The sequence below is a fragment of the Apis cerana genome, linkage group LG12 (genome assembly GCF_029169275.1).
Source record: "Apis cerana isolate GH-2021 linkage group LG12, AcerK_1.0, whole genome shotgun sequence".
Lineage (NCBI taxonomy): Eukaryota > Metazoa > Arthropoda > Insecta > Hymenoptera > Apidae > Apis > Apis cerana.
This window is the reverse complement of record NC_083863.1, coordinates 1,864,204-1,879,967: the sequence shown is the minus strand read 5'-3', so window position 1 is coordinate 1,879,967 and position 15,764 is coordinate 1,864,204. Positions and strand designations below refer to the sequence as shown.

Genomic DNA, 15,764 nt, shown 5'->3' with positions numbered 1-15,764 from the left:
CAATCCAAATTATATCCAATATGAATTCCATTTAATGAATTCATTAAAATAATCCAACGTTCCCCATGAATCATTGTTTTCCTTTCAACATGGTGGGCAAATCAAAGTGACATCTAGAGCTCTAGAGTCATGGTACTCACCTCATACTGATGAGATATTGTGCCAATGACACAGCGTCCGGATTTCCAGTAATCGTGATTGTACGATCCGTAGCGCCACCCTCCCTTTCCTCGCAGTTGCTGATTCTGATCATGGCACCGGAGATTTGACGAATCTCAGCGATCTTGGTGCCACCTTTGCCGATGATACAACCAATCAGCTCGTTTGGCACGGTCATCTCGTGCGTCTGATTGTTTGCTGCTGGTTGTTGCCTATTTGTATTGCTGGTACGTAGTTGACTACCAGCAAGTGCTGCTAATGCTGTAAAAATATGATAAATATTTTATATATTTGAGCAATATGAAAATTGCTTTAATATTATTCTGTTTTATCTTTTTAGAATAATTTTGAATATTTTCAGTTTTGTTTAAATTGATTTTTATATTAAATTTTGTAGATTTATGAAATATATATGTTTATGAAATATAATGGATTGATAAATGTTATAAAGTTGTATATGATATATTTAGGAAATGATATTGTATAGGAATATTTTAACATAACTTAAATTTTTAATTTTTGTGAAACAATCTTATATTTTTTATAAATAAATAAATATAGATAAATAATATCTATTTGTAATTTCTAATGCAGTATTATAAAAATTATATAAAAATATTTTTCATTAATAAAGAAACATATTTTATGAATTGAAATTATATATATATAATTTATATTATAAATTATATATATATATATATAGAATGATGATGAAACTATCAAAATTCAGGAATTCAGAAACTATTAAAAATGAAAATATTTTTAAATATTGAAACAGATAAGAATAAAAAATTAAAATAGAAAAAAGATTGGACTATACATTTCTTACTTTAATACATATTATATAAAATTTTTAGATAAGTATATAATATACAATTATGAAACTTTATTATGAAACTTATTTTTATTTAATCTTTTTCACTTTCATTGATAAAAAGTTACTTATTTTAATTGTTTCTTTTACTTATAAAGTATATTTATGAGAAAAAATCAATTTTTAAAATTTTACTATTCTTATAAAAAATTAACTCAAATTTTCTAAGTTTCCATTTACTATAAAATTACTATAAATTTATTATTATTATAAATTATTAATTAACCAAGAAAGTTATATCCTTATTTTTACAATAGAAACATATATATGTATAAAATAAAAATAAGTGATCATTTATATAACTACAACACTATTCTACAGATAGTACTAAGAAATTGAATGTATATTAAATCATATACTTAATGTATTTTACATATGTTTAACTTTAATTATAGTGAATTCATACTATCATAAGATTCATGAAAATTTGTTGTTTAATTTCTATTTTTTAAAGAATTCTTTTAAGTTTAAAACAACATTTGAAACAGTCAAACTTGAATTAGTTACAATTTTAAATCGGAACAATCATTCATCTCTAGAAGCAAAAATAGAAAATTTTTGAATAATTTCTAATTTTCTAAAATCAATATTTATAAATTCTTTTCTTATTAAGAAAAGTAAGAATAGTGATTTTAATAAATAAATATTTTTTTCCATATTTCTTACATTATTTTTCTTTTAATCACGAAGAAACAAGAAAATCTTCTAGATTACTTAATAATTCAACGTCGCAAAAGCAACATTATATTACACTAAATATTTCACATACCTGCAGGGTTTAGTCCACCAGTGTTGGCAGGAGTGGCAAGGCCTCCAAGGCCAAGAGCTGCGAGCCCAGCCAATGGATTGCTACCAAGTTTGCCCATCTGTAACAACGACGAACAAAATCCAACGCTCAACAAAAACACATGTTGCTGGTTGAGGTTAATCAGTTAAAGAAGTGCTTTTGATCAAAGGGGTATATACGATAGACACCGATATAAAATAATATCTAAAAAAGGAAGGTATCAATCTGCCTGCTTTCCTCGCGCGTCTCACATTCGAGGATCGTCGATTAAACAAAACAAAATAATAATAATAGTAATAATAATAATATAAATCTAAATCTGTATAATTACTAAAAAATGAAGAAAAAACAATGATAGAAATAAAAAAAAAAAAAAGTAAAATGACAAGGTATATCATTCTTTGGATAAAATTGTAAAAGAAAGAAAGAAAGACAGAGAAAGAGAGAAAAATAAAGAATTCTCTATATTGATCCATTGTCAATGATCCATCGATCGTCTTGGATTTTACAGTCAATTTTTAAAAGTCTGTTTCTTCATGGTCTCTTCGATCTTCGACCAATAGGATGTCCCGACTTCCTGAGACTTGATCCAAAAAAAAAATTCCTTGTCTTTTGTGATATGTTTTTTAGAGTTTCTTGATATTTTTTTTCTATTATTTTCTTTTTTTTTCTTTTCATCGTTGTTCTGAAAAACGTTATGTTCATTCAAAACCACGCATAGTAATATACTCACAGTCGATAACTACACGCAAAGAAAAACTAAAAATACGTTAAAATATTCGAAGAAACGCAAGAGAAATGCACGATGATACGTATGTAGACAAGATGAAACTAAACGAATTAACGTTGAAATTCAAACACATGATCTCGTTTGAATTTCCCGCCAATTGGATGTGTAGTTTGAAAAATTGTCCAGCGTAATCATTCGTGGCTCTTATTGGACGGATTTATTATCATATATATATATATAGTTTAATAAAAATAAAATATATTTTAAATCAATGAATAAATTGAATTTTATAGTAACAAAAATATTGTTTTTTTTTTAAATTGCTACGAAGAAAGAAATTGGTTTAAAAAGAAAGACAGAGAAGAAGAAAAGAATTTTTAATAGTCAGATAAATCGAATGTTAATAATAATCTAATGAAAGATGATTTTTCGAAATAAAGAAGAAATTAAATTAACCCTCTGTAACTGGAGACAGATTATGATTCATTATAGAAAATAATAATTATTCAATAATAATTATTGAAGATTTGATTCTTTGTTAAATAAAATTTAATTATAATTATTTTAAAAATATTTTTATTATATATTTCAATTATAGAAATAGATTAGAGAAAAAATTAAATAAATTATTTATTTCAAAATTTTTGAATAATTGAAATATATTTTAATAACAACTAGTATATATATTGAAAAATAAATATTTTAGATAGGAATTTATATATATATATATAGGAGAAAAAAGAAAATAATAATTTTGTAACTACTCAACAAATATACTTCTACTAAAATATATAAGTTTATATTTCTATGAAGGCTACTAATTAATGAAATTTAAATTTAAATCAATATTTCACTTTCTAAATATTTTTTTTTATTAAATGATTATTTATAATATAATTAAATAAATATAATATAATAATAAATTGAAATGAATTGATAAAATAATTAAAAAATATAAATATATATATATTAATTTCATTGATATATATTTTCTGAAAAAAAAAAAAAAAACAATTTGGGAGACAATTATACAAATTTTCATGAAAATAAAGTTTATAAATATACCATGCAATTTCTCAATCAAATATTGTTACAGAGGGTTTCAAGAAATACAAATAACTGAAATAAAAAAAATACAACTACTGTTCACTAATAATAGAAGAATACATCGATGTTTCTCGAAGATCCTTCTCTATTACACAAGGTGATTCAATAATACATGTCGATATTTCAGAAATAAGTAAAAAATAAATACTAACATACACATGAAAAATAGTAGAACATTAAATCTCAAATTTTGTATTCTTTCTCACAAAACATTTTATTTATTTACACAATTTTAAATATTCCAGAAATAAAGATCCAATGCATTAAAACTTCATTGTATTCATCTTACTGGATTTACCAAAACAATATAACAACATTAATGCATTTACTTTAATCATTAAATTACGAATATTTCTTTATTTATGCAAAATTTGAATATACAAAATTATACACGATGCATTTTAATATTTGAAGAATAAAGAAAATGTGTAAGTTCTATTTCGTTAATTATATTCATACAAATTTGATTTTGCATTAAAATGCATTAATTTCAATAATCATTCAAAAAAACTAAAAAATTAAAATAATATGACATATTGTTCATGTGACACTATCTCTATTTATTTCAGTACACTCTATATATTCATTCATATTATTCATGTATATTTTCTCTGAAGTATCGACACATATTTCATTCTGTAGCTATCGATACTAGCATAATGGTTACGAATAAGTTACGTATAGTACAGTTCGATATTCTGAAGATTGCTTTGCGCTATTAGGGATCGGAAGCCGAGGAATCCAGGACACTTTGCGACCCAGTCGAAGAATACGTCTACAATGTACGACATTATTATACGTCGAATCGAATTCGATTCTGGCCATAAAAATTCTCTGAAATTAATCGAGACTAATCGACTATGATACTCGACGAAAATTATTATTGCTAGGGACGAACGACCTCGAGGGAAATGGATCATAGAAAGAGATGAATGAGGAGAAAAGAAAAAACGTTATGATGTTGTATGTTGCATGCATCTACGTATCTTTTCCAATTTTGGATATATTTTTTTTTTTACAATGACTTACTTTTTGGTCGTTATGTACAATAATATTTATTATTGATAAATATTCGACTGATTTCAATATATAATTTTAAATATTTTATATTCTTATATTATATCTTTGTAGTTAATTTCGTTTATTGTTTTAAGAATAGAATTTTAATAATTTATGTTAATAATTTGTTCAAAATGGAAGGGAAATTAATATTGAAATTGATTTATTTATTATTATAGATTTATAGAAATCTCAAAAGATGTATTTCTTATATTACTTTGCTTCAATTATAATTTTCATCTCTTTTGGTAAAATAGATCAAGATAAATTTATTTATTTATATTTTTGTTTTAAATAGAAGTTACATTCGATATCGATGCTTCAAAGTTGGAATCAGTCGACCTATTTCTCTATTTTTACTGTTCGTATATTAATTACTAAAAACACTTGGCCGGGCGGAATTATTAACAGGATCGATGAGTTTGCTCAAGTTGCTTCGAAACTTTAACAGTTTATAACTTCTCGAAAAAAACTTGACGAATTTTCATAAAGTTTTTGATATACTGCGAATAAGTAGTCATTTGAACAAACTTATAACTTCGTTCGAAAAATATCTTCAAAAAATTTAGATATAATAATTGACTAATAAATAATTAATTGATTAAACAAATTAAATAAGAAATTAGGTTTAGATTTTTATTAAAACTTTTATTGTTGTTATTTTCATTTTCAATTATTAATGAATAATTAATATACTTGTTCATAATTTATATTTTTTTTAAATTCTTAATACGTAATTAAAAAAGATTTATTAAGAATTTATTAATTTTGAATTATTAACTGAATAAACTAATAAATTAAATTAAATTATATTCAATAATATTTAAAAAAATTTTATCTTAAAGCTTTATGATAATATTTATTAAAAATGTAGATCATTGAATTATAAGAATTTAAAAAAGTAGTTTCAATTTATAAATTCTTTGATAATAATTCTCTAATAAATGTTTTGAGGATAATAACTCTTTATTTTATTCAATTTGTGTTTAAGAAAAAAATAATAGTCTTAAAATAATTTTTGCTGAATAAATATTTTGAAATGAGAATTAGAAATTGTTATAATAAATATATTTCTAATGAATTATATAATTTCTAAGAAAAATATGAAAGTAGAAGATTATTTTAAATTTCAATGAAAAAATCAAATAAAAATCAAATAAAAATGGAAACAAATATATATATATGTATATATATATGTATGAATAATAACTCGAAAATCATATAATATTACAAAGAATTAAGAATTTTGCAAAAATATAAATAAATTTCCATGAATATATATGATATTAATATGTATGTACTAATACTCATTAATAATATTAATTATAGAATCATAAAATAATTCGTATAGAATTTGTTAAATCTTACGAAATAAAATTTTTTAAAAATTAGAAAAAAAAATTTTTTTATAAGTCTTTATTTGAATTTCTATAATTTTTCTATTATTTCTATTTTTCAAATGCTATTTCTATTTAACTTTATTTAGATCTTTATAAAGAATAAATTACTGCAAATCATTGTAATGTATAATTATTTTTCTAATTGATTAAAAAATAATTTGTCTCTGAAAAGAATAATTTATTTTTTCGAATTGTTTCCGTTTCTACTTTACCGTATGAGGATAAAAAAATCCCGTTCATTACGCGTGGTGTAATTTCGAAATCATTCGGATTCCAATTCGCCAGCGAACTCATCGACCGTTCCGCAAACTACACAAACATCATCTCTAGTCAGAATGTAGCGAATCAATGTAAAACCCGCTAATTACAACAGAATCTCTCCATGTCCGAGTTCGACGGATAAAACAGAAATTGTAATGTCTAGGTTGTAAAATTTGTATACGTAAATGCATACTCATAATAAAATATACACGTATAATACAGAATGTTAATATATTCGTAGAATACTTTTAAATATCTCTAGAGAGATCCAGAGATTCAAATAAATGCAAAAGTTGATATACGAAAATGTAGATTGAGACTTATTTATTAAGTTATAAGCAATTTAAGTTTGCATTAAATGAAGCAAAACGTAGATAGAATGAGACAACAGATAGAATATGTGACGATAGAATAATCTCATTTTTTTCCTTCGCTTTATTTATTGCAAACTTAAATTATTAATAATCTTTTGTCATATAATATTGAATCAAACAATAACTCGATTATATATTTGATATAATTGATATAATTACAGATTTTGTGTCAAATGTTAAAAACACAAATTATAGTTTATTAATTTTCATTTTTTTTATTTTTTTAATTTGAAATTTTTTGTTGTTATACGATTTTATTTAATAGAAAATTTATTTAAATAATTTAATATTTCTTGTTTTTAGGCATAAAATTATTGCAAAATTATATTATAGACGAGCTATATTTTTCTATTACATTGTTTGTTTCATTAAATTATATTATTATATAAAGTTTATGAAAAAATATCTAAGAAAAGAAATCACATTTGACTATTATAAAAAAATTTATATATGAAAATTCCTCATTATCTTGCATAAAATCGATCAAATAGATCAATAATATAATCACCAAATATGTCACCAAATGTTTTTTGTCTCATCATGCATATTTCTTTCGATTTCAATATGATACATCATGAATTAATTTATAAGATAAGAAGTTAATAAATAAGATTTAATCATTTTTGTATATCAATTTTTGTGTTTATTCTGATTTTTAGAATCGATTTTTTAAAGATTCATGAATATATTAACCCTGTATAATGTTATGATGACTGAAATTAAAAATGATTGAAATAAAAAAAAAAGAAAAGGAATAAAAAAATTAATAAATAAAATATTATTAATTGTGGTGAAACAAAATATAGAAGCAAAATCCTTTTTTGCGGTTAATAATTTTCAATAAGCAAATAAGAGTTATTTTTCATATAGTAATATTTGTAATAATTAAAATCTAATAAATTTGCAAAGTCATAAAATCTATAAATGATTATTTTTATTGACTTTATATATTTTCCTTTAATAATTAAAAACAATTTAGTTATAATAATTAAAAACAATTTGTTAAAAATAAATTTTAAATAATTTTTAAATGAATATATGTCAATTAAATTTAGAATAAGATGAAGATTTAAAATAAAAAGAATTTAGAATTAAAAAAATAAATAAAAAAAATATATTTAAAAATATATGAAAAAAAACAAAATAATAAAATTTCAAAATTCTTGCAGCACTTCAAAGATTAATTTTACAAAAAATTTTGTATATTAGATTTAAAAGATGAAACGATTTTTTATAAAAAATAATCATACAATTTTAATTTTTTCATTCTATCTTAATATATACAAAGTATTCACTCATGATTTTTCAGCTTGTAATGATGCAATGAAAAAACAATTTCTAAATATTGTAAACTTATTTGATGAATAAAAACGTGAATTTTTATTATTTTGCTCGTATTAACATTCTCCATAATATTATAGAAATAAATTATATGATTCGTTTATATATTTAAATTTAATAATTACCATATTTAAATTTATGATAATTTGTACTTACTGTAAATAAAATAAAATAAAATAAAAATGTTCCTGAAATTTTTATTATTGTTATATTGTATATTATCTATAAATAAATTTTTATTATCTATTAAAAATTTTTTTTTTTGAATTGGTACACGGCTGAAAAATTGACACAAATAATGTGAACACCCTGTATACGTTTGTATGTTTCAACTAATTTTTTTGTCATATGAAATATTTTATCATATTTGAAATTTTATAAAAATATTGCATGATTGTTTGTAAATAATAGAATAAATTTTTAATGACAAATTTATTCTAATAGATAATAATGATAGATAATAATGAATTAATATGATTTATTTGTATAATCTTAATAATTTTGAAGAATTTACTACTATATAATTAAATTTCTTTTTAAAATAATCATTGAAAAAAAGAAAATATTTTTAAATTTTTATTCTTTTGATATATAAAAAATTTATAGCAAATTATATAAAATAGCAAATTATTTTATATAATTTCATATAAAATATTTTTATGAAATTTTATACATAGTAAAAATATTTCAAATGACAAAATTAAATGAGACATCCTGTACGCACTATATAAAAAAGAAAAAAAAGAAAAAAAAAAGAAAAAAAAAGAAAAAAAAGAAAAAAAAGGAAAGAAATAAAAAGTGCATTCTCTCTTGCTCCTTGTCGTAATCAGGACGAGATGCTGGGGAGATTAAAGATCTAGAATTCTCTTCATATATTATACATGTATATATGTATAACTGTATCCTAAAACATGAAAACCGCAAATATGATTGGTCTTCTATCTGCAACATCATCTATACTAGCCTACGGAGCATATGTTAAAAAAATAAATAAATAAATAAATAAATAAATAAAAATAAAAAAATAAGAAAAGAAAAAAGAAAAAATAAAAAATAATAAATATAAAAATATATAAATAATATGTTTTATCGAATGTTGCGAACATCGTTTTTTTTTTATTTCCATCGTTCTACGAGAAGAATCATCGACGACTCTTAACATCGAATGACTCTTATCTTTTTTAAAAATATATATGCTAAAAAATACATGTGAATAGTGTTCGCAATCGATTGTATCATATGTAAACGAAACAGAGAGAAAGAGAAAGAGATAGGCAGAGATAAAAATTAAAAAAAAAAAAAATTATAAAAAAAATAATAATAATAAAAAATTAGGCATGATGTATCGTCACAATATTTGAGAAACTTCTACCCTGCTTAAGATGGTGGAAACGTGATGTCAGGGCAGCCCACCCTCGCGCGAACTTTCTTGATTCGTATCTAAAGAGTGCTTGGAAGCCATGCTGTTCTAAAATAGGACGGCGAGTGGACAATGGACAACTAAGGACTGAGGCGAATAGAAACGAAAAAATGAAAAGAAAGAGAGAGAGAGAAAGATTAAGACTTATAGATAGAATAGAAAGAAACAAAATAAAAAAAAGGAAGAAAATTAAAAAAAAAAATTACAGAATAAACGTTGTAAAGTTTTGATCTTGTTCCATATTGTTGTATCGATTTTTCTTCGTTTATTTTATTCGAAAATCGAAACAATGTTGAAGGAAACAAGGTCCTTACAGTCTGACCTGAACAAGAGGGGATTCAGAGACAAAGATAGAGATATATCGAGAGCGTGTAAAGATGTACGAAGAGGGATCAGAAGAGGGAAAAGGAAATCTCTTGCGAAGCTGTGAAAATAAGCGAAAGCATGTGAGTACGTAGCATATACGTACTCTAGAGGTCGGTTTTGTTGTTACCATACCTTTCGCTGGTGGAACGGATCAAATTACATAACTTTGCTTCGATTTATATTTTTATAGAAGCGTTTAAAATGTGTTCTTTATGGTTAAAATACAATATAAGTTGGATAAGTGATCGAAGATTGAAATTCAAGCCGAACATTTATGAAATATATAATAAATATTGGATAATTGCTGAAATAATCTATAACATAAATGTATAATTTAATAGTCATTCCCATTTTTGGAAGAGGATTCCTTTTGGTGTATCATAAACTTATTATGATATATTATATTTATTTTGATGCTTGGTATTTTTTTTTTTATTTTTCCATCTCTTTTCCTATGTTGACAAAATACAAAGGAATTAAATTTCAGTACTATTCCATGTAATGTACATGAATTTGAATTCATCCAATATTTAGAGCTCTTTTACAACATATAAGATTAAATATTCAGATCATCCAAACAATGTTATTTATTTTTTATTATGTTATTAATTTTGTATTTATATTGTACAATGATATCCATTATACTATGACAATAATTATTATATTGTTTTAAAAGAAGCTTTATTGTACTGAAATTTTTAATTTTAATATGATTCAACCAAATTTTGAAATTTCCTTTATATTTACTAAACATAGATAGTAGATGAAAAGACAGCCAAAAAGAGTCAGAATAAATATATCGTCTGCGCCAAAGGGAATTTTTCTTACAATTAATGGGCATGAGTAATGGACATTTATGTAAATAGACTTTTGTAATTATCCAAATTTTACTATATATACGTTAACTCTCGTTTTGAATATCGCTAAGAATAATATGAAAAATAAATTGAACAGAAATTGATAAATTTTGCTAAACTCGCGGTGCATCTGTGAGATAAATATAAAACGCGAAATTTTTGTTGATTGATAAGCAATAAATTCTTTTAGTCTTTAGTTCTGCAGTGATTTTTAAGTTTTTTCGATACAATCAGTGTCTTGTTTTATTATAAAATTTTATTATAACTTTTTATGAAAATAATTTATGAAAAAACTGTAACTTAATAAGTAAATTTCAACTTTGACATTTTTGTATCAAGTTTTGTATTTAGTTTGGTTTCTAAAATCAATTTTCCAATTCTCCATGAATACATACATATATATATATATGTGTATGTGTAGAATATCCTTTAATATTGTCATATCTTTAGAAGATCAATTTTAAAAGCCAAAACAAACACAATAATTAGTATACAAAAATGTTTTTCTATTAAATTGTAAGCAACTAATTTATATTAGATGAAACGAAACAAAATGAGACAGTTGTGCAACAAAAATGAATATAACATTTAATATATTTGAATTCACTTTTAATAATTTTGCTAACGTTTTTCAAGAAATAAATATTTCGTATTTTGTTTCTTACACTCTGAAAAGTTTTGCAAGAATTTCTAAATCGTGTTATTTTCGAATATTTTTCATTCTTAATTTTACAATACAGTAGAGTGTTTACAGATGACTATAATTTGAATAATTTGAATAATATTTATTAATATAAATATTTATATATATTTACATAACTTCATCGCTATTTTTCCTAAAATTTAAAATTGTTTTGAAATTAAATAATTAAAATTGTTTTTCATCACCTATAACCCAACGATATGAATTGAAGATTAATAATTTTTCGACAAAAAAGACACATAATTGAATTGAAAACATAAAAACCATAGCAGGTTAATTTACAGCTTCGTCATAGTCGCATGGGCATGAGATACAAGAGCAAGCACGGTGAAATTTGACCGTGGCGAAACACGATTAGAAGCGTGGAATGGAAAGCAAGTGCACATATAAAAGGTGGTCCATGCAACTGGGACAAGTCATACCTCTTTTCTGGTTGCTATTAAAAAAATGTTAAAAGGAAAAATATGAATGATTCAAAGAGGACTTTTCAGGACTGTAATCTTTTCGCAAGTATAACGAGGTGTGTATATCTTGCATAATTTTTTTTTTTAATAGAATTGTATAATTTTTTGTATAGATCGTATCAAAAGTGTAGATCATATCATTTTTTTATTCTGTAAAAAAAATATTGAATATTTATAAAATGTTTTTATAAATAAATAATATTCAAATATTCTATTTTCTTTATAAATATTTCATATTTATTAATAATTTATTTTTTAATAATTTATATGAGTATTTGTGATAATTAGAAATCAAGTTTTTTGATAATGTATAATTGAACATTTTGATTAATGAAAAAAATTATTTAAAATATTTTATTATATTTTATAATTATTTTTTAATTATATTATACAGAATAATAATGTAATTTTATATTATATTCATTAAGAAAAATTGTGCAACTAAGTAATATAAATGCATCTTTAGATTGTACAAAATATAATTCTGAAAAGGTCTCTTTCAACTATTCATCTTTTTCTTGCAGTATTTTTCTTTAATTGCAACCAGAAAAAAATTTTGTCCTAGTTACATAGACCATTTTGTATATATGCTTCTGGTCATTTTGCGCTCTGATAAATTAATGATGATAAATGATAACTTAACCCCTTAACGATGATATTTAAAATGTGAAAAAGAATGATTTTTTTTTTTATAAAAAGTATACATATAGTTTTGATTTTTATTTTTTAAATTATTAAAACTCTTTACATTTTTTATATTTTTTGGTTTGATTTTATATCATTATATCACTCCAAGCAATTTGAAAAATTTTAATCCTGTAATTACAATTTTTTCTAATTAAATATGGTTTTATAATGATTATATTTAAAAAAATTATTTTTAAATTTTCAAAATAATTTTATTTGAAAAGATACTTTATAAGAATTCACGAAAATTTAATTTTCTTAATTTCATTTCAAAAAGTAATAATATAAAAATTTAAATATTTCTCTTCACAAAAAATTTAATCCAACAAAATGCACATAATTATTCATCATGAATTTATCATCATCAGGAGGTTATTTTTTTTTACAAAAAAATTTAAATTCATCTTATTTATTCATTTAACAAAATATACTTTCAGAAAAAAGGATTATGAAGGAATGAGAAGGCGTATTAGAAATATGGTTTCTGATCAGACTTTGTCAAAAAGAACGTAAACAAGAGATTATAGATATAGTATATCTTAGAAACAAGAAAGCCACGAATAAAATCGTATCTGTAAGCTGAGAGAAAGAAAGAGAGAGATAGTAACATAATAGATAAAATAGAAAAATAAAGAAGAAAAAAGAAAAAAAATGATATATATTTTATATCAGGCAGATATAAATTTAGAAACTTATAAAAACAGAGATAGATAGATAGAGAGAGATAGAAAGAATATATTATAGATGGCAGTGGGATCGTGTAGAGAAAAAGAGAAAGAGAGAGATTTAAGCGCAATGTATTAAATAATATACCTATGTAAATCTACCTTTTCTCGTGCCACGCATGCATACTGGTCTTTGTTTTGTTGTACAAAACGCTTATTTGTTCACATTGTTGTTGTCCAAGACCAACCCGCCCCCAATTAGATCAGCTATAGCGTGTCTCCCGTAGAGTGACATACTTCGCAAGGAAAAGAAATGGAAGTAGACACAGAACGCAAATATAGAAAACAAGACAAATGTAAAAAAAAAAAAAGAAGGAAACTAAATAGAAACGTATATGAACGAAAAGAATAAATAGAGAGAATAATATGTAGAAAGTTATTCGTGTAAAGTATTACAAGTTGTTTCCTTTGAAATTATTACAAATATTAATATGATTAGTTTTAATCAAATTAAATGATACATAGAAAACAATCGTTTAGAGCGAAAAAATTTTACAGAAATGGAAGAAATTATTGACTTTTTAAATAATAAATAAAAATAATATATTAATTATTTGTTATTTCAATAGTTGCCTTTAAATACATAATAACATTTAGTTGAAATATTTTATTTTGTTTTAATAATTTGAAAGTTACGATGAAAAATATCCTAAATAAAAGAATATAGAGAAAAAAATTTACATAAATTGGAAACATGCAACGTAAATTCCTTTTCTCATATTTTAAGAAGAATATTCTCACTACAAAACTATCTATATGCAAAACAGGAAAAAATATTTTAAGTAAATTTTATTAGATTTGATGATCAGCTATTTAAATAACAAAAAATTAATGTCATTCTATTAAATAAAAAAAATAATAAAATAATAATAATATTTTTTCTATTTTCAAAAAATTTTTTATACTATAAAATATTACGTGATATGAATTTTTTTGAAATTATCACATATTTGACATAAAAATTATAGAAGTCAATATCTGCAGTATTTTCAAAAAAATCAACTTGCAACAGAACACTTTATACAAAACACTTTATACAAAACACTCTCTACAAGAGTAATCAGAATTATGAAACGGAAAAGGAAATGGCTAGAGATAAGTAACGTAAGTAAATAAAGAAGGAAGTCGTCCGGGCCGCGTGTAATACGTGAAAGAGGCAAAATGAGCCGTGTGTGCAGTGAGACCTGTCGGCCACCTTTTCTCTCATTTACATTTTTTTTTATTCTTGAAGCGGATTTTCCGATTTGTATCTTTTTTTTAATAACGTTCATTTTTTTCTGTTTTTTTCTTTTTCTATATTGATTTTTTTTGTCATTCGCATCTTGAAACCGAAAATCGTGGAAGTCGGGCTCCGTGTCAGTCGTCGGTTGTCGAAAAGCACAGAGAAACAGAAGGCAGGACAGATGATGAGACACGATACACGTCATCTTGATTGAAGTTTTATTTACATTCAATTTTTGTATGGATCGTTTTTAAAATTTTCTACAATGCACTGGAAAAATTGTGAATATTTTATTTTGCATTTTAAATATTCCGAATCACTTTGAAAATTTATATATTTCAAAAAATTTAATTTTTCGTTGAATATAAGCAATTCAATATCTAGATTTTTAAAAAATTAGAATAATTCATGAAATTCAAGTCGTCAAAATTCGAAAATTCTTTTGAGAATATGGTTTAATAGTTTAAATTTTTGAAAGAAATCGAGTCTTTAAAATTTCGAAAATTTTCATCTATTTTGAAAGTTTGGTGGAAAAATATTTAAGAAAACTTAATATTGAATACTCACCAAAACTTTCAAGAAACCTATCAAGATTTTTGAGATCCATCAGGATTAATGAAAACTTTGAAAACTTTTCGAAACTTTGAAAACTCCACAATTCAACACTTTCATAACCCATCGTGATTTCCAAAACTCATCAAAACTTTCAATTATTCACGTTCCAAGCGATCATAATTTTTATAATTCTTACTGAGAAACTTTAAGAATTTTCTAAAAAAAAAAAAAAAAAATTTCCATATTTACATTCTCAGTGAAATTACAAAGGAACGAACAATAAAAACTCGTGGTATGGAAATTACGAAAACTTCAGAGAAAACTTTCTTCATCCGTAAATAAAGAATTCCACGCGCTCGTTTGTCCAGCCAAGATAAGAGATCTTTCCTTCATCCCTCCAGCGAGTTTCTTTGTGGATTTCTTTCTTTTTTCTACTTTTTCTTTTCTTTTTTTTTTTTTTTTCGGCAGTCAGACATGAATTAAAAATTCTGACGCAAACCGAATATGGGGAGTTTGTATGGACGATAGCCAGGCCGAAACGCACCCTTTTAATAATTCAATCTGTCAACAGGGAACCAAGAGCGTTGCGTCGATGTGTTTGCCCTCCGTCCACGCACAAAAAGAGTTCCTAATTAGCAAACGTCGCTGTTAAAGCCGGTAATTATGTTTGCCG

The 15,764-nt window shown here is 23.5% G+C and overlaps 1 protein-coding gene across 18 annotated transcripts in view; it reads right to left on the bottom strand.

The window, feature by feature from the left end:
- LOC108002506 (poly(rC)-binding protein 3) overlaps window positions 1-15,764 on the bottom strand; it is a 441,044-nt gene that overhangs the window by 34,450 nt on the left and 390,830 nt on the right. For all 18 annotated transcript variants that reach the window (XR_009832245.1, XM_062083263.1, XM_062083262.1 and 15 more), the window contains 2 exons: window positions 1,803-1,899; window positions 141-420 (listed from right to left, as the gene is read on the bottom strand). Coding sequence is in view for 17 of the 18 variants with exons in the window: in XM_062083263.1 (XP_061939247.1) it covers window positions 141-420; window positions 1,803-1,899 (377 nt within the window). In the remaining variant the exon portion in view is untranslated. The remainder of the gene's footprint in view (window positions 1-140; window positions 421-1,802; window positions 1,900-15,764) is intronic.